The sequence below is a fragment of the Ammospiza nelsoni genome, chromosome 6 (assembly GCF_027579445.1).
Source record: "Ammospiza nelsoni isolate bAmmNel1 chromosome 6, bAmmNel1.pri, whole genome shotgun sequence".
NCBI lineage: Eukaryota > Metazoa > Chordata > Aves > Passeriformes > Passerellidae > Ammospiza > Ammospiza nelsoni.
Window position 1 is genome coordinate 25,544,928 of NC_080638.1, and position 20,732 is coordinate 25,565,659.

At 38.5% G+C, this 20,732-nt stretch overlaps 1 protein-coding gene across 1 annotated transcript; it reads left to right on the forward strand.

The window, feature by feature from the left end:
* The first annotated feature begins 278 nt into the window (after nt 1-278).
* SPI1 (Spi-1 proto-oncogene) lies at nt 279-20,524 on the forward strand. Its single transcript, XM_059475238.1, has 5 exons — nt 279-588; nt 7,024-7,117; nt 14,258-14,445; nt 18,232-18,379; nt 19,053-20,524. The coding sequence occupies exons 1-5, from the start codon at nt 544-546 to the stop codon at nt 19,367-19,369; spliced, it is 792 nt and encodes a 263-aa protein (XP_059331221.1). The 5' UTR covers nt 279-543; the 3' UTR covers nt 19,370-20,524.
* The last annotated feature ends 208 nt before the right edge of the window (nt 20,525-20,732 follow it).

The following is a 20,732-nucleotide window of genomic DNA, read 5'->3' on the forward strand; positions in this document are numbered from 1 at the left end:
TCATTAAACCTGAGAGCAGCAGCACCATGGTTCTGGTTCGTGTGCAGTGGGAAGCACAGAGCCTTCTCCCGGTGCTGCACTCATCCTCTCTCTTGCTGAAGGCAGGCTCTGGGCTGCTGATTATACAGCCAAGCACCTGTCCATGGCTGGGGCAGACTTCCTGCTGCAGTGCCGCAGCTCCCTGAAATGAGATGTATGCAAAACTCAAGTGTGATGTCACAGCGCACTGATAGACCCAGGGCCTATCTGCCTTCTACAGACATTTGATAAAATCAGGAACTTCGCATACAACTCGGGAAGAAGTGCACCTCCGAACCTATTAGGGCAAACTATGAAAACTTGTTAGGGTCCTCCTGTCCCGAGATCCACCACTGCTAAGGGACTTCACGGAGTCCGAGGATCTCACTTTTTTCTTGTTTTTTTTTTCTTTTCTCATTAGTTTTCCTTTTTTTTCCATCATTTTTTAAATATGATTTTTTGCAAGTCAGTTATTCTGGATGTTTGAAAACTGAATTAAGAAAAATTCACTCAGAAGTTGGCTGAATGTTGCAAGCTTGCAAGATGGAAGGATTTCCCCTTATTCCCCCTGTGAGTATATGGATTTATTTGTAATATGGATCATTAGGTTCAGTAGCAAAAGGCAGAGTAAACCAGGTTTTGTTATTTGAGAATATCTCTGGTTTCGTCTGTATTTGCAATGCCAGGAAGTTTGGCTTGGGTCAATATATAAAAATAGTGACAACACTGCAATGAAAGGGAAATTAACATTTCCTCCCTAAACTTGTATCTGATTTTGATCTCCATTTGTTTTCACAGATTAAATGTATGGTATGCTTGTACAGGGTGTTTATAACAAGTCAGTAAATCTCTCTTCTTCAGTGCCACCTATGTGATATAAAGGCCGTCTTTCTTCAGATTGTAATTCTTAATCATCTGAAGTCTCTGACATAGTTTATGTATTTAACTGCCTACTAATCTGTGAAAGAAGAGTTGTTGAATGTTGATTTACATATTGCAGATTTTAGAACTCTGTGTGTTATTTTCAATGATGGCATTTCAGTTTTTAACCTAATCTTTTCTTGAATTTTCTTGAATTCACTGACTGTGAAAAAGCAACTGACTAATGGGGAAAAAAACCTACAGTCCTTATTTAAGTCTTTCAATGTTTTCCCTAACATATAAATTTTTCTGTGTGCCTATGGGGCATGTCTGTCCTTTCCTTAAATCTAAGCATTGTCGCACTGCTGTAATTCATCGTGCGGTGAGTTAAAAAATTATTATTTATGAAAAAAAATAATGTCACTAACCTGTTGTTCAGAAGCCAGGCTTAATGGGAAATCTCTAAAGAGACTGGGTACAAGAGCCCTTAATTAGATTTCATTAAGTTTGTAGAAGCTGAAGAGGTGTCAGATAAGGTGGTTGACTTGGCTTTTTATGTGGTAGATGGCTTACAGTAATCGCTATACATGTGTCAGATAACAGAGAGAGACAATGCAGATCCAAAGGGTTTTCAACAAAAACTTATATCAAGTTTTGGTTTTGTCTTGTCCCATTTAATGAAGACTAAAGACATTTCTAATCTTTCATCCAGAAAGATTGCCTTTGAATCCCTGTCATATTCAGAATTCATGATAACTGAAAGTATTTATCTTATTTGGGGGAGAACCCTTATTTTCTCAGTTTATCATCAATTCTCCTGAAATCACCTATCTACCCAAAGGGTGAGGAGACTCTAAAAATAATTCTTCTTTTTCTTAAATACACAAGATTTCCCAATGGGTCTCCTGTAAGTGCAACAGAATAGAAATTTGAATAGAAACGAGCTTAAAAAACACGTCTAGAGATTTCTCAGTAGGTTACTTGTTGGGCTTAACAAAAAATAAATTATAAAGAAACACAAACCTTGTCTTTAGCTACCTCAGAAAACTGCATCTCCATTCAAAAAAAAAAAAAAACCCAATTGTTAATTTTCTGTCTATTTATTAACTCATAGTCAAGTTTTCTGCCTTTTTTTCCCCAGTTTTGAATTCCAGGACATATGTTGAATAACTTGAGTGAAAATCTAACACAGTTTGGCCCATATTCTAATTTGTGTTGCAGTTAATGTCTGAACTGTGTTCAGATGAGTGACACAACAGGCAGTGAAAACCCAATTGCATCTTACGGAAGCTCTTGATAGAGCAATTTGGGGGTTTTTTTTTGTTTTGTTTTGTGATTAAACTGCCAAAAAATTAATAATTTTGTGGTTTGTACTTTCAAAATGTCTTTAAGTGCACTTTGAGCACTGCCAGCTAGCATCCTACAAGTCTGTCTCCTGGGACTTTTTCAGTGGGGAGACACAAGCCTGTTTGTAGGCAGGGGTTGCAGCAACACTTCCCTCCTCCACCCTTCCCCGATCAGTTGAGGGTGGGTCAGTAACTGCTTTCTCTTGCCTGGGCTAGGAAATTCTTATCCCTCAGCTGGAAAACACTGTTTAAATTGTCTGGGAGCACTGCATCTTCCTCTGAAGATTAGAAATTTTGCGAGGAAAAGTTCTGCAGACTTGGTCTGTGTCTTACAGTGCGTGATAGAATTCAGTTGTGTTATGGGTCAAAGCATTATTAAGTCAAACACCTTTGCCTGAAAAGGGTTCCAGTTTTATATGAATCCTTAAGTAGCCACCTGTAGAAATCACAGCTTTGAATGAAGTATTTTTGCATGAGAGCAAAAATGCCCCACAGAAGTACTGTGTTCCACATAACTGCATTATCAACATGGTCCAGTGAGGCCGGCCCAATGAGTAATCATGCTAATATTTTTACTCATCTTTTCTAAAATAGTTATACTGTAATTTTTTTCCAAGGAAATAAAGTTAATCTTGGCCTTAAAGCTTGTCTCAGCAACACATCACTGGAAATTGTCTGAAGTATTTTTGAATCACATGCCAGTGAATAGTTATATCAAGATAAAAAACAGATCAGCATTTAGTGATTTTACAATTCCCTGGAATCATCTGACAAAGTCTTGGGGAGTAACAAGATTTTCAGACTGCTATTCAGTTGAGTCCAATGTGTCTCTCTTAACCAATGCCAACTGAACTTTCTCTGGCTGGTTTTGTGGCTTTTCCCTTGAGTTTCAGGGCAAAGATTGAAGACTGAGGCCACTCTTCATTTATAGATGTCTGTGGCAGAAAGTATTGTTTGTTGACCTCTTACCTAAGGGTAGAATACTGTCTAGATAGTGCACTGCACCTCATGGCATGCATGCAAGGAGATACCAACTTTAGACCACAACTATGGGATCGTAACAAAGCTTTCAGTCATTCTTTTACATGGAAATAACCAATAGAACAAATGGCCATTGACATCAGTTAAATATTAAACATAAGCTATTCTTTGCTTTTTGTCAGGAGTAACAAAACAGTTCAGTGTCATGGAAGAGCTGTCAGTAAGATGATGAAATGGGTGTGGGTGGGGAGGTTCCAGAGAAGGACAGGGCAAGTGGGTAAAGACTGACACAAGAGGCAACAGCAAGACATGGTGAAACCTCTCTAATTAGAGAAAACATTTCTAAAGAAATTTTTCTTAAAAAAACCCAAAACAACAAACCACTCCCCAAAAAACCAGAAAGCAATTAAAAACATGTTATTGAAAATAGCCTTTCTAATAAATAGAGGGAAGTCTCCCACTTTCCCATAGGATAATCAGAGAGAATACATGCTGTTCTATGTCCTTTAACCACCATCTGCTTAAGCTGATGATAAGTAGACTCTTAAATATTTAATACATCTTGCCATGTTAGTTACTGTGCCCTTGAAGATCAGACACCAAGATAGAAGGCAGTGGCATTACAAGTCCTGTGTGGGACGGATGGATCCAGTTGCATGAGCTAACAAGGATATTCACACATGTATTTTATGAAAAGGATCACTGGACAGGAAACAAATCCAAGGACAAAAATTCCAAGGATCCACGATAAAGAAATTTTAAGCTCCAGACTTTCAAACCAAAGTTTATAGTACCCCAATGCCCTATGTAAAATAATTTTTAGATGTTGGGTATCTGCAATTCACTCTGTAATCAGTCATATCTGTAAATATTACAGGAGTCATTGTTTTAAGAGTCTATTTAACACACCTCCCTTGAGCTCTGCTCATGGAATATGCATCTGAACTGTAAAAGTAGCTTTTGAATGGTAAAATACTTCATTCTCAGTTGTCAGACTGTGAGACACTATTGAAGTGGGGGGAGTTTGGAAACTGAGAGAGGACAACAAAGGAAAGCACAATTAGGAAAAGCCAAACATTCTTTTCCTTGCCTAAAATATGTATTTTTTATCTACTTTTGGACTGATGCATGGCCTTCCTGCCAAGCTATACTTCTGTAAAGATATGAGTGATAGATGCCTTGCTGTACCACTGGAAATTTTAGCAAATTAAGCCTATATTGACAGGATAGTGATTTCTTTCTAAATTAGTTTACTTTTGGCTAAACTGTTATCAGCATTTAAAACTTCAATGCATTTAGGTATTAACATCTTAATAATTTGTACCAGTTTCTAGTATCTCAGTTGAGAAGAAACAGAGATTTTTCTTTCAAACAATGTACATTTATATGACTTTTTAATGTCTGTTTTTCCTAACTAGTTTGATATGCATTTTCCATTTAGATGTTGACATTTCCCCTTTCACAGAATATCAATGCTTTCCTTTGAATTATAGTAATTTACAATATTAATTAAAATTTAGTTTTTAATTTATAATATAAATATTTAAAATTTTGAATATGAAGGCATAAGTTTATATATTTACCAGGAAGCATATATTTAGGGAAAGGAAATGAGGGAATGGGATGAACTAATTTGCAAAGATAATGAGAAGGAGAAATTCTATTCAGAACTTTATCCTAAAGAAAGAAAAACACAGTCTCATTACTTTATCTTGTCAGAGATCAGAGTACACCAAAGGTGGAAGGAATGAAGATGAGTAAATACATATAACCAGAGAGAACACCAAGAAAATACATGGAGAAAAAGCAGAAATGTTGAGGAGATACATGCTGTAATGACTTTTTCACCACCTCCCTGAAATCTGGAAAACATGTTATACTTCCTATTGTATGTCTGTGTGAATAAAGGGCAATTCTACTGTAATCACATAGATGTGGAAAGGGAGACTGTACCTACAGTAGAGCTCTGGAGACCAGAGAAGAGTCCCATCACTGCTATTCCTGTGTGGATGCAGTTAAAGGATGACTTGTCCCTTTTCCTTAGTCTTTCCCCTAGAAAACCTTTACTGTGGGTTATCATCTTGTCAAGATTTCCCCAAAGCAATTATCCACCACCACTGATTCTATTTGGAGCTTGTAGCCAGGTGATGGATTTTCTCCTGAGGCTTTAAATATTCCATGGGTCTGACTCCCAGTTAATGTGTGTGCTGAAGGTCACAAAGTATTAGACAATCTTACCAGTGCCTTTTGATGATGCACTCATAGAACACATGGCAGCTGCTAAGGATTTACCAAGTTTCCAAAGTAATTTCTGAAAATGTTTTGTTGGGGTGTTTTTGGTATGTGTTCTAGCATCTTAATCCTCAGAAAGGGACAATCTTTAAATCCCCACATTCCAACAGAATGAACCGAAAGAGTTAACCAGAAGAATTAAAGAAACCTGAAAAAAAAAGTTCTTTCCTTTTGCTAGCTGCTTATCTACCACCTCCATCTGGATTTTAGTGGCAGCTGCTACCTTAGGTTCCATTTCTCAAGCAGTCTAGGGGAGTAAGAAAAAGAGAAGCTGTCCTGTATTTCTGTCATGCTGTTACCACAGCTTAAGCTTAAAAAATGCAAATGTTCCAAAAATGTGACAGGCTCATGGAGGGAAAGGATTTGGGAAATACAGATAGGCATACGAAATATAAACACAAGAAATACACTGATCATATAGTTATCATGTTATTCGAAATATTTGTCCTTCAAAGTTAGTTATGATGGAGTCATTGATAGAATTAAATGTTTCTATTAACACCTAGAAATACTAAAAGTAATTTCCTTCCCAAAATAAGGCAAGAAGGTGGTTGAGTTCTTTGCTGTTGACAGTGCAAGAATTTGTTTGGATTGGAAAGAAATACTGTAACAAACTTAATTGAATTAAGGTTTAACAAAACAGACACTGTTTTTCTCTAACTCTTATTCTGGAAATAAACAAGAAGAAACATTAGATTAAGCAACAAAATTGTGCACAACTAATAGTAAACAACCTTTATTGTGACAAAATAAGATCTTACTCCGTGTTTCAATTGGAATACTAGGCCTGAGGAGGAGGAGAAGTGGGCAAGTTAGCCTATGTCACCTGTTTTGAGAAGCTAGAGAAGACTTTAATTCTACAGCTAAGCATCCAACAGGTCACGACTCACTATTTGTCCCACATTTGGACTTTTAAAGTTTTCACTGTGTGTATCTAGAAGCCCTGTGCAGTTGATTTGAGGCAGCAAACATTTAGAGGTCCCCTTGGACAGTAACTGAGAAAGAAAATGTGTTTATGCCCTCTGTCAGTGTCACTACCCTCTGACAGATTCCCACCATTTACTCAGACCTTGTAGAAACAATATATTTAGGCAAGACAAGTTTCTGCTTTCTTTTTTGTGAATAGGAATAATAATAATAATCATCATTATCATCAATAAAAGAAAATGTCTGTTACTACCAAAGAAAATATTTGCACTTCTGCATAATATCTAAAACAACTCTAAAGCAGTATCCTCAGAAGGCTGGAGTGTGGGATACAAGGGATTTCTGTATTACAACTGGACAAGTTCTGCTACACAGGCTGGGTCTCTTTTCTACTGGGATAACTCTTTCCTTTTTCCCCAAAACCAGTGTTTGGCATCACACATTTTATTTCTGCTGATTCAATAATAACTTGAAATCTCCCCTTTCTTTCCCTAAGCAATATAAAATGGGTTGGCATCAGCCCTTCACTAACTATATGAATAATTTGAAAAGGATTTGTATAAACTTACTGTTCTAAAAATTCCTCTTCTTTTTACAGCCCTCTGAAGATATGGTACCCTATGAGTCAGACCTCTACCGACAGCCGCATGACTATTACCAGTATCTCAACAGTGATGGAGAGAGTCATGGTGGTAAGTCAAAAAATATCTCCTTGGAACATAAAATCTCATGGGTTATCACAGGAAATGGATTTAGGACATACAAGAAAATAACAAATTTATTGCTGTGATCTATAATGTATAGGAACATATTTTCCAATCAGGAACAAAAATTATTTTATTGATAATATAATAGTATTATATTATTTGTTCCAGTCCAGCAACTGCAACATGGTTTCTCTGAAAGAGCATTTTAAAAAGAACTCTATGATGCAAGGAGTTCCCAGGAAAGTGGGATCTCACTATCTCTATCCTTCATTATCTTTACTGTGGTTTTACATTCCTCTGCAGATCAAAAGCAGTCAGCTTGCTTCTCAACTTTTTAAAGCATGGATTTGCAACACTGTATTCCTCTTCTTGTGTTCCTATGTCCAACTCCCATTTCACTTAGGTCCTAGATAATCTATTTGTGCTTAGGTTTCTTTGGTATATAGCCTTTTTCAACTCCATATATTTTCCTCTTTCTTTTGATCTCTATTGCATGCTGCCACACCTAACTTTAACTTTCACTATTCCCCCAGTACACCCAAGTACTTCCTGTCTCTAAATCTATGTAAAACTTCCTTGTAGCTGTTTGTACATAAACATAACTCAAGGTAAAAATGCTGTATGATTATTTATTACTTCAATTTATGTATGTGATTTCAAAGCCTTGGTGTCTATGTTTTAGTGTTGTCTGGGCACTGGACTCTAAATCAATGCAGAGGCGAGAGTCTTGCTTTGTGGATTTTATCTCCCGTGCAATACAATGGTCCAGCAAGAGCACCCTGGAAATACCAGAGTCAATATTGACTCAGGAAGGAAAAGCACCGTTCTACTCCATTAGTGGTGGCAGTCCCTGCAGGTTCTGGAGTTTCCCTGAAAGAATCCCACTGATATAGCAACCAGGCCCATTGCTGTTACAACTTAAGACATGAACTAATCATAGCACAGCACTGTTTTGTGGCAACAAAAGAGCAGTGAGTTACTGAGTAAGATGGCTCTGAGCGTTTAGCTGAAAGAGATTCCTACCTAAATTTGTTCTCTACACTTCATCCAGGAAGCACCTATGATATTCTTAACACCTGAAGACAAAGAATTAATTCAGTTTTTATAAGTTATCTCATGGCATCTGTCGAGTCTCATTAATCAAACCCAGCAAACTCCACATGGAAATTTAGGGTTTTTACATTATACCCCATACCTGTTTGCACACTCATAAAACAGGATAACATTGATTATCTCAGAAGGCAATTGTGACAATTAAACAATAAATATAAAATATGCCATGTAGGAAAAAGCACTGGGAAATAACTTTTCTGTCATTAAGTCTAGGCTACCTCAAGCAAAAACTTCCCTTTATCTTTCATAATTTTATCACCCCATCTGGTTCACTGCTCATTTTTCTACTGAAAGGCTGCTTCTAAGCTACATTTCTGAGCTCACTAGCATGATTTTACTCATCATGATGAACACAACAAATCCTGGATAGTGACCTGTATGGGTTATAACCTAAGCAGTACCTAAACATGCACTTTGAACAGAAATTTGTCTGTTCCTAAAGTTGTGCTGCACTTGTCCTAAAAACCCCGAAAACATTTTAACTCCTACAGTAAGTGCTTATGGAAGATGCAACCTAAACCCAGCCTGCACATTTCAATCAAATTTTAATTTATGAAAGCACCTGTAATATAGTTGGTTGTGTATAAATATCTGTGCTTTGTGCTGTCTTGAATTGCTCACAGTCCAAAACAGCAATCAACAACCAAAAAATACAGATGGAGACTAAAACCCACAAATTATTGTAGTTTCCATCTTTCTGATAAACACTGAAAAACCCAACTTTGGCTTTAATTTTGTTTACATGACAGAAGTATAAAGTCTTGACAATAGCCATACAGAAGAGCGGGAAAAGGATGCCACAAAGTACATTTATAAATATGTACTAAGTGTTCAGAACAAAGTGGATAAAGGCAAAATGATTGAAAAATTGAGGGGGAAAGGAATAAAAAGGTTCTGCAGTAACAGCAGTGAAAGGGACAAGAATCTGATTAGATAGGAGTATAAAAAGAAGAAACAAGAACAGAATTGCAAGAGAGTTCAGCTTGGGGTACAGTGAGATCACTGGCAATACATAAAAATAATTTTGCAGGTCTATTTAGTACCACTGTGCACCTCAATACTACCAGTTAATGCAAATAGATGCCACTAGACAGTATAATACTTTTGATCTTGCTGACAAGGGACTGTTAAAGAAATAGGAAAATTTCCTGAGGTGTCAGACTACCTCTCTCTCACTGCTAGAAAAATTACTTTGTGAAAGGGAGATGGCAATATCTTAATCTGTAGATTGGTGCTACATGCATTATCATCCCTTTTCCTCAAATATAGTAGTGAAGGAAACCCTTACACCTTATTTACTATCCCTTACTTACTTATTTACACAAATAAGTAGTAAAGTCTACAAAAAATTTGTAGATCTGTTCCATTAGTGAGTAATATTTAGGAAATTATTTCCATTAAGTGAACATTGAAATTAACAAGCAAAACCACAGCATGATATGTTCATCAGCACAAGCATTGTGTGTGATTATTTTCTGCAGTGTAACCCTGTTTTAAATACTGTAATAAACACAGAGACACAATCATGCTGGACAGAAACTGCTTTGAGTGATCATGTATTAACCCATCACCCTACCCTGAGCTTGTAAGTCTGTAAGTGCAACAGCATATTTTGTAACACTAATGCAATCTTTGTAATTACAAAATTTCACTGCAGCTTTGTCTCTATGTTGTCACCAAAGGTTTAGTAAAAATCACTTTTTGTATGAAGTTGAGTGCTGACCCTTGTTCACTTCGTTGCTAGCCTCATGGAACTTTCCAGGTTTCATGATCTGGGATTTTATTTTTGTCCCACATCCTGGAGTAACGTGACCATTTAGGAATCTCAGCTTTGATTTTGTTAGCCCACATAGAAGTGGAGGAAAGTCCAAACATGTGAACCTTAGGCTTAAATGCTACAGGAAAAAGGGAAACAATTCCAAACTTCATTAAAAAATCACCTCCCTCCAAAGCTATTCTCATGATTCAATGGGGCCTGACCCATAGGCTTTTGAACATTTGGCATAATTGAAGTCATGAAGTTTGTAAAGTGAGAGCTAATGAGATTCTTACGTTGTTTTAGGTAAGACTGGCGCTCGGCCCAGGACCACCGCACTCTTCTCAAGGGTGACTCTGTAGTGTCTGATCAAGACACTGAGTTTCCAGTGCCCTTCAATATTTTTCTCATTTCCTCTATGGCTTTTTTCCTTGACTTGCTTTTTCAGATGTGCAAATCACAGTGGGAGCTTGTGAGCTGTGCAGTGTGGGGCTGTGCAGAAGCCCTGTCCTGGGTCTCCCTGTGCTGGCAGGCGAGCCCAGCAGGAGCAGTGCCCCGAGGTGCGGGGCCGGGCTGGCAGCACAGCCCTGGCACCGCGGTGCCCGGCCGGGCAGAGCACGGCGCTCACAGAGCTCACACACTCCACGGCTGCCTCAGCGCTGCTGCACCCTTTGGCACTGCATCATGCACAGCCACCTCTTGCTCCACACTTATTACAAATACCTTCCTAGAACCTGTTTCATATTCTGACCACTGGTTGTACCATTATTCATCTATTAAAACAGGAGCAAAGCAACTTAGAGGGATGAGAAGGTGCATGGGAACGTTCAGTCAGGTTTTCTCACTTGTGGAGTGAGGATCTACCTCCATGGTGAATACTGACACAATGCCTTTAGGTCAGCTATTGCTTCCCAACAGGTTAACATCCTCTGTCATGAGAGGGAGTTTAGAATTCATTATTGTCCTTCCTCTAACCTTTCACTACATACAAGACCAAAACAAACATAATCTCCATGCCTCTGTAAGAGAGAATTTTTTTCACATCCTCTTTCACTTCACATGAAATTTCTCATAATGACTCCATTGTGTAGGTATAGCTTGGCTTTTAATGATATTTTCCTTTACCCAAAGAACAGGCACTTTCTATTTCTAGAATTTTTATCTCCTATCTTTTTTCTTCCTTCCGCCATCATGTTTTAGAGAAAAGAACAAATTGGTATGTGTAACTGACATAATGCTAACAAAGAGCAAGTAAAGAGTTACTGGTAACTCAAATATCTGCAGATATTTAAATTTTTCTCTTTTAATTTTCATATGCAATAATTTAGCCAGGATGGTTAACTGCAGAAGGACTTGTGGGGACAAATTTGAAATTTCTCTTCTAATGTTACTAAACCAATATTGTTTTTCCTAAGGATTACTGGGAAACTATAGATATTTTGGAAAGAATAAGGACTTTGCTCCCTATCACAACTTGAACATTTGGACATAAGTTTGTGCTGAAGTAATTTCTGACATAGATTTTTTGGTAGTGTAATACTATGACGTCACTACTTTAAATCCTATATGCTGTGTTAATAGCATTATTTTATTACTTTATTTTTACAACAGCATCTAATTCCATAAAAAAGAAATTTAGAAACTCATATGATAATTACTAGTTAGTTATTAGCATGAATATGCATAAATAGTGTTCCATAGGCTAATTAATTTGCCAAGGGAAAAGTTAAAACATTTCAGAAGCCACAGTAACCTTCTCATAGGTTCCAAAGAACTAAGAGGTATCTCAAAGTATAAAGACATTACTGATAAAAAATATTTTTAAATTATCAGAAGTATACCACCTTGAGGGTACACAGATACTCATGACTTTGCTGCTAGTAAGACATTCCACCTGCCATGGACAGCCTCAGAGACTTTTTCCTGGGCTTTGTCATCCTCCCAGTTATGCACTGATCTCAATTGCTGTTGTGGATTATCAGTGACAAGGGATCTTTGGGAATATACATTGCCCTCTGACAGAGCACCTTCCACACAACAGGCAGAGCCACATCACTCTAAGGAACAGGAGTTTAGATTATTCCTGGGATGTATTCTCAACAATTTTATATGCAGGGCTGCCCATGGTATATGGGACCTCAAGAGCTGCCTCTACTTAGAGAAATCTGCACTATTTTAACCTAGAGAAAACATGAGTTAGTGTGGCTCAGTCTCCCAACTAAATGGAAAGGTTTCACACTGAAAGTCCTCAAAGCTTCCTACTAGGACACAGCCTTAGGTAAATGATGCATTTCAACTCACACACTGCTGTTTCCTTGCAGTAGGTTTTGCAGTAGATGTGGATATAAAAACACCTGAGTGCTTTGCATCCATAAACCCCACTTCTTTACACAAGAAACTGAAATTTTTGTCTTGAAGTGCAACATGAAGAAGTGCTACTGTGCACTGTAATTATCTTAGGGCTATAAAATCCATACAGAGCCCATAGAAAGTGCCATACAACAAAGTGAAGAAATGACAAAGTAATGCAGCAGCTCCCTGGATACTTTTATAAGCACATTTCCACCCCTTTCTCATGCAGTGAAGAGGTTTATTCATGAATCAGAAAAGCAGAAAGGACAAAAAAGTAAGTGCTGGTGTCATAAATGATCTCATAGAGCCTCCAACAAAAATTCTACTGGCCTGAGCACAAAGGCAGCTGAAAGAGCTTACAGCTTCTCAGGTACGAGTGTGCTTGGTGTAAACTTATCACTGGGTTCACTCCAAAGGCAGCCACATTCAAAGTCCCTCCCTTGGATTGAGAAAAAGAACTAACTTGATATTTAAGATAAATATTCATAGCACATTAATATCCAGATGTCATGCACAATAACATATATTGCAGAACAATTGTTCCTCTATAAATTTAACTACATTTAGAGGAACATGTTCAATTCTGTTCATTGTGTTATTGGAAGGATGTCAACAGCTGGGAGGGAGCTTGGAGAAGTGTACACGTGTGAGTAGGGGGATGAATATGCTGATTTACACTGAAAGACCCAGAGCTGATGCTAGCTTAAGGGATGAAGAAAAGTAGATTGTAAGACTACATGACAGTAATGTGAAAACATGTAAAGGAGAGGACAGAAATTTTAAAAATAATTTAATAAGGGAAGAGAATGTGGAATAGTAAGATATAAATTAGAACTGTTACACAGAATATCATAAAGAAATTTCAGCCATACATAAAGTGATACACAAAAAGATGAATCCTGGAAAATTAGTTCCAAGCTCAGTCACAGCAGAGGATGCAGTACTGACACTGATTTTAAAAACAGGTTGCACATAGATATGTGCAGAATTATGTATGCAGCTATTGTATATGAGAAATCAGAATTACTTCCCATTTCTTGCAGAAAATTTTAAATTTTGAGCAGCAAATATGACATTCTAAAAAGTTGAAGGTTTATGTTGAACTAAAAAATCCAGAAATCTAGAACTGAGAATAATATGGAATTTCATTTCAAAGATAAATGATCAGGAAACATTATAGTGGTTATTTAAGTACTTCTTTATATTTTTTTTAAACTCCAAATTATCACAGAAATTTCAATTGTACTAAAGAGATAAAAAAGGTAGAGAAAGAATCTGCATTAGAATTCAGCCTTCCTGTATACAGTGTACACCAGATTTCCAAGTGTTTATCCTTTTATTCTCTAGTCTTGGTACTTAAAAATGTGTGATATAGCAAAACAGCAGGAAGTGACTTTTCGGCAGCATTCCTGAAATTTTGCTAGCATAGTAAAATAAAGTCTAAAGATAGCTGCAGAATAATCTTTACATTTTTTCCACCTCCTCATTTCCATGCCATGAGGAAGAGTGTAATAAGAATATGACAGTGTGTAAATCAGTAGAATTTGTTGTCTTAAGAATGACAATGTTTTGAAACTTGTTATGGTCCCTTCTTGAGACAGGTGCCAACATTAACATCTTCTGCATCTTGTGTTAAATTATCATTTAAATCCATCTCACTATCTGAGAGTATTTTCCTACTAAAAGTGGCCTAAGTAATACTTCCCAGTCACAGGAATTTAGGAGATTAGGAAAAGAAACTTTGCAGGGATCTATAGAAATTGTCACCAGAGACAAACAGGTCAACAGGAGTGGTTTGGAGAGGGCAGAAAGGGCTGTGACAGGAGTGAGAATCCATGAAAGCCAGGTAAATGCCATGTTTTTTCATCTTGCTGTGATGGACAATCTATTTTTACTTTCTTTAGATCATTATTGGGAATATCATCCACACCACATGCACAGTGAATTTGAGACCTTTGGAGACAACCATTTCACAGAGCTGCAGAGTGTGCAGCCTCCCCAGCTGCAGCAGCTCTACAGGCACATGGAGATCGAGCAAATGCACGTCCTGGATTCTGCAATCCCAACCACACACATCGGACTCAACCATCAGGTATGGGCACCAACCCTGCTCAGAACTTCAGATTAATTAATGGTAAAGAAAAGAATACATTGGGAATGCATACTATGAAGTGAAAGAAATTTCTGGAATAAGTTACTCAGCTTCTTAGGGGATGTAATGTCTTCATTCTCAGGACTAATGTATTTTAAACATTCTTTTTGCCAATGAGAAATTATGCTCCTCACACTGTCTAAAATAAGAACTGCATTTTGTGGAGGTGTTTGGAATTTCAATTTTTGTTTCATTTGGAATGAAGATCAACTGGTTTGCAATTCTGCAGATGAACTGGAGGTGAGAAACTTTGTATCATCATAGCAAGGGTACCCAGGGCTATTAAGAAGTAATTCTGAGCTTTGAAGTAGTAGTAAAGTTTTAAATATTTCCAAGGAACCCTGAAAATTTTATATGACTTGTATGAGAAATGCCAACAAAGACAAGTCTCTGACAATTCCACCACAGGCTGAGGAGACCCTACTTGTCCTTCTATCTGAGTAAATAAGTCACAAGCCAAAACACACTGTCTTGTCTTTGCTCAGATTTTACATTAAGCCAGGCATTTCCCTGTAAAAAAAAAAATATACTCTACTATGCAGTAGTCACCAAAGCACGAGGGAATTCTCGCTGAACCTGAAATTACAAGGTGTTCCATCATACTGCAAAGATAGTAAGCACAGCAGATGTGGAAATCACTCTTGATCCTACAAGAGTATGCCCAAAGTTATTACTGGGGGGCGGTAAAAAAGCTGGAAGATCTTGTGCTAAAGTGTTCCCCAATGTACATGAAATGTCCTAAATGCTAGACAGAGTAGAACTGAAGTCAGAGAAAAGAGTGTTTGCTGATTACAGTGCTGCATGTAACAGTACCCTTGCTGAAACTTTGTGAGAAAAAAATGCATGCATGGGCTTGGCATTTTGGGTTTCTCTGCTCAAAGCAAACCAAAATTGGATGTTAATACTGTATTAATCAAAAAGAAAGAAGAGAAAAAATAGAATGAGTAAGTTAACACTGACAACAGGAAACTGCAAGCCATCAAAAAAATCAGGAATAGAATTTAAGATGTAGATACAAACAAAGAATTAGGAACAGAAAGTTAGAAATATAAAAAATGCATCGTGGAACAGCAGCCTGTGGGAAGCTTCAAGTTGTTTCAGTTGCTCATTGCAACTGCTAATACCTAATGACCAACCATGACCTCTGGCCAAGGGCAAAGGAGGAAAATAAGCCCCTTTAGGGGTGTCTTTGGAAGCACAACCAAAAGGCAAGAGAGGCCACTTCTGCTTACCCACATTCATTCTTCTCAGCTATGGTCTTTCATTTCAGGATGAAAGGCAGGGAAGTAATTTTGTTGCAACTTTTGATAAAGAGCACGGTGATCTCCCTGCCCCACACCCTACCAAGCTGTAGATGTTAGTGCACAGAATTCACCACTACCCTTCTTTTCCTTACCAGCAGGGGATCTTTGGCTTTTTACTTTATTTTACTTTTATTCCTAGAATAAAAGGAATATTGAGCTAGAATAGCTCATACAAATAGTACTTGGCATGCTCTGACGTTCAGCTTCTGGTGCATCTCAGTCACAGTCCCAGGCAAAGAAACAAGCAAGAAGCAAGTTTTAATCCTCCTATAATTTGCTAGTTTTTAACTAGTATGCTTTTCCTGCAATATCAGGGTTACTGTTTGCAGTAAAGTAGGAAGGTGCAAAGATATTTCTTCAATTTTCTGTGGATATCACATTGCTTTGTGAAATTAAATTTGAAGTTTAACATATTCATGAACAAGATTTGTTTGAAATTTTGTTAGCCTGCCAACAGGGACCTCAGAAATACTAAAATGAGAAAAAAAAATTCATTCTGAAGGAAGAATGAAAGAGAAGGTTGGAAAGCCCTGAGAAGAACTTTTAGAAAGAGGAAAATCACATGTAGGGGCCACAGACCCTGGGAAAACATCAGAATATGGAAAGTAGCTAGTAGTTCCTTAAGTTTTCTCTCTCCAGAGCTGCATTAGTAACCTGGCTCTTTAAAGCACACAGGTCGGTCCTCTGTGACTCTGTCCCAAAACTGTGTGACACTGTATTGACTGCCCTTGTTGAATTTCAGGTGCAGAGGAAGTGTAAGCAAAGGTACAGCAGTCAGGGACAGTGGGGACAAGGTGGGGAAAGCTCACTCAACTCCCCAGGCTGGCCTCTGCAAGACACCGTGTCCCCCCCACTGTCCCACTGAGCCCCAGAGAAGCAGTTCCTTACTCCCGTATGACCTCCCAAAGCACTCCAGGTTTCCACAGCCCTTTTCTCAAGGGCACCAATCTCTGTTGCTCTCCCCTGTAGGACCCTGTCCCACCTCCTCATTCCCCTTCCCCCATGGCACATTCTCTCCCTTCCTTTCCACCCCAGAGCTGCAGCTTTTAACTGTAAGAAGCTGAAGGTGGCTGTGGTGAGGGCTGAAGTTTCAGTCCTGGGGATCTGACAGGAAGCTTACAGGGGCTCTTGCCCAATCCTGCCCTTCCTGCCAGATCGGCTGCAGCCAATGTGCCAGCTCATTAACTGCCAGCTGCAGTGCCCACGCAGCCTTGGCACACGCCTTATTGGGACACTTCCAGGTGGTGCAAAACTCCCAAAAAGCCCCGCTCGACCAAAGCCAGCACAGGGCGAGTGACTCATGAACACCCACTGCCCACCCAGCACCTGAGGTCCCCTGGGGAGGGCATCAGGCTCAAAACATCCCTCTCTGGTGAAGGAGAAGAGCAGTGCAAAAGGAGTTCACTTTCAAGGACTATCATCTGTCCCATTTCATGAAAGCTGCATAAGATATGCTGCTGGGTTTGGGGAATGTTGGTTGGGTTTTTTTAATGTAGGGACTGGGTTCTTATTCCCTGGCCCTCAGACTGACCTGTTTGACATTATTAAATAAGAAGATGCAATAATCTGTGCCAACTGGTCATGTTTCCTAGCAAACCAGACCACAAGTGAGAATTTACAGAGCTGAGGTATATTCCACACTGCTTCTGACAACACCTCTATATAAGGGCAAGAGAATTTAACACAAAAACTGGCTTGCTAGCTTTGCAGATGAGAAATTCCCCCCTAATGGGGAATTTTCAGATAGCCATTTGGGAAAAGAGAGTATGGGCTGATATGATATATCCTTATCTTAGTGTTAAGGCTACTCCTCTCCTCATGGGGGAAGTTTATGAGAGAAAGCTGACGGATCAGTACAATCCCATCTCCAAATTTGGATGCAGTCCCATAGGGTTTTGGTGCCATCAGGAGGTACTGTGCCTGAGAAAGGAACAGGACAACAGAGCCAAGGCCAGCCATGATAGGGCAGAACTGTTCATCCCTTTCAAATTCAGCTCCAGATGGTCTGCATTAGGAAAAAAGTTGTTCTGAAAAGCAGTTTCATTCTGGGGATAGACAACCAGGATCAGAAGCTCATTAGGAAGAAAGCAAGCTTTGGGGAGATATGGGAAAGAGGGACAGTGCTACTTGCATAGGATATAAGGTATGAGAAAGTTTGGTATTTACGTTACTCATTCTTCCCTCTGGTAAAGGTGCATCATTGTACATGTGTGTTGTCTGTTATCTGAAAGAGTTTCTTAATAGGATGGTATTTATTATAAATGTCAACAACTAAGTCACTCAGTATTACACTAAACATTTTCCCATACCTCTAACTTTCTTCCTGCTTTCTCTGTGCCTCTCTTCATTACATTTCCTTTTTTGATCGTGATGTCCTACTCTGTGTCACTGCTTTCTCCCTCTGCTGCTCTGTTCTCCAAAGGTGTCCTATTTGCCCCGGATGTACTTCTCTCCACCTCAGCCCAGCTCTGATGAGGAGGACATAGAAAGGCAGAGCCCCCCCTTGGAGGTTTCAGATGGGGAGAATGATGGTGTGGAGCCTGGGCCTGGAATTATGCATGGAGAAACAGGTCAGTGAAAACAGAAGGATTTTGTCAAGCTATGAACTGAGTAGGTGTTTTATTACCATGAGGATAATGAATGAAACTGTAGAACTGCTGTGCTAGTATTTTATGCCATTTCCAAAGCTTTTCTTTCCCTGACTCATTGCACTCTCCTGTCCTCTGAATCTCACAACCATAACTATATCAAACCTCATTTCTTAATGTACTCCCTTGCCTCCTTTGGCTTTGTCTATTCAGGCTTCCTAAATGGAAATGGCTTTTGCCATTTCTACTCCAATTTCTAAAAACAGCCAGGAAAACCAAGACAAGAAAGTCAAAGAAGAACCAATTAAAAAAAAAAAATTTAGCTCTCTTTGCTCAGTATCTGAGAGTCACATTCTGTATAACCTACCAAAATTAGGTCTAAGTTAATTTTGAATTAGCAATGTTTTTCAATTAGCTTCAAATTAGCAAATGAATTTCAGAAGTTTAGCCATTGGAATTATTCTTGCTTTTCCTTCTTGGTGTATAAACCCACATTTTTTCCTCACACAGTTATATTGTCTACTGTTATAAATGCTGCAAACTGAAGTTATGTCTCCCAAGCTAGCTGGAATACTTAGGTACTTTCTGCTGTTTCTCCAGGAACTACACACAAATACTAATGCTCCACTGACTTTCTTCTTTGACTCTCACACAGGCAGCAAGAAAAAGATACGTCTGTATCAGTTCCTTCTGGACCTTCTTCGCAGTGGGGACATGAAGGACAGCATTTGGTGGGTGGACAAGGAGAAAGGTACTTTCCAGTTCTCCTCCAAACACAAAGAAGCATTGGCGCATCGCTGGGGCATCCAGAAAGGCAACCGCAAGAAAATGACCTACCAGAAGATGGCACGGGCTTTGAGAAACTATGGCAAGACAGGGGAGGTCAAGAAAGTTAAGAAGAAGTTGACCTACCAGTTTAGTGGAGAGGTGATGGGAAGGGGGGCCGCTGATAGGAAGCATTATCCTCACTGAGGCCATGGGACCCTAAGCAAGAAAAATATTGAGAGCTCCTGGCTGGATTCCAGCAGAGGAGATGGACACATCTTTCTCTTTGCTTCCTGTGCCCCCTTCTCTGCCCTTAAACAGCCTTTATCATCAGATGTTTCTGGTACGAATCCCCTTCTTCAGCATCTGAGAATCCCAATCATGACAGAATTCTTTGCTTCCATCCTCCAAGCTGGACAGAGTTGGGAAATTCAAACAATGTACAAATATATTGTCAGGAAAGATTTTTTTTTCTTCATTTTTCCTCCTTTTTTTTTGTTGTTTTGATTGTATTGTAACTAAAGAATACAGCCAATGAAGTTTTGCCTCCAGAGGTGGTGCTGTGTCACCCACAGTGACACCGCGTTAGCTTCCAGCTTTTAAACTAGCATTAATACAGGCTCTGCCGCAGCTCTCAGAGCTAGAGAGAAGTTTGCAGATCTTGGAATGAGACTTGTTCTTTTAAATAGTAATAACATGTACATATTTAATAAAATTAGGTATAATTAAGTTTTGATGTTTGCATAATAAATGATTACTTCACAAACACATGTCACGCATTCAGTTATGCAGATACAGCTCCTGTGTGGTGTCTGAACAAAAGGTGCACTGGGCTGTAGGGCCTTATCCATCTGTAGCTACTTTTTAATTTACCTGGAAACATCATCAGTGGCGTCAAACTCGGTAACAAATGTTACAAGGTGAAATACATTATTATGAAAGAGACTGCAGTATTGAAGGAAATTTAAAAATACATATTTGTATATATTTCTCACTATTTTTTCCTGTGCAAAAACCCTGTTGAACATTTTCTGGTCACATATACCAAGAATTGCATTTTTATCCCCATACCATTTAGAATGTATCAATTTACCATGTTCTTTTGCAGTTTTACTTATTTTCCTGCTCCTGTTCTTTTGTCTTCCTTTCCCCCACAGTGATACCTTGATTCTCGCTCATGAATCTTTCTTGGAAGTAAGTTGTGTTTAATCATGTTTTTGCGGAATTCCAGTACAAAAGAGTTTCAAGATTTTAACTGTGGATTTTAAGCCCTACTGTAAAACAATTAATAGTAACTAATAACAACTGCACTGTAAAGAGAACACTCAAAATGCAAAATAAATGATAATTCAATACCTGAAACATCATGGTAAATTTACCCAGTACATCTAAGCACAGAAATTAAATCTAAATTCAAGCAACAGTAAGAAAATTAGCACTTCAAGTTTTAACATTATTTAACATATCTCAACTGTTTCAATCACTCAAAAATCAGGACTTTCCCAAAATAGATGAGGTGAAATGAGGCAGATAGAGAATGAAGAGAAGGAATTTTTTTAGCAATATTGAA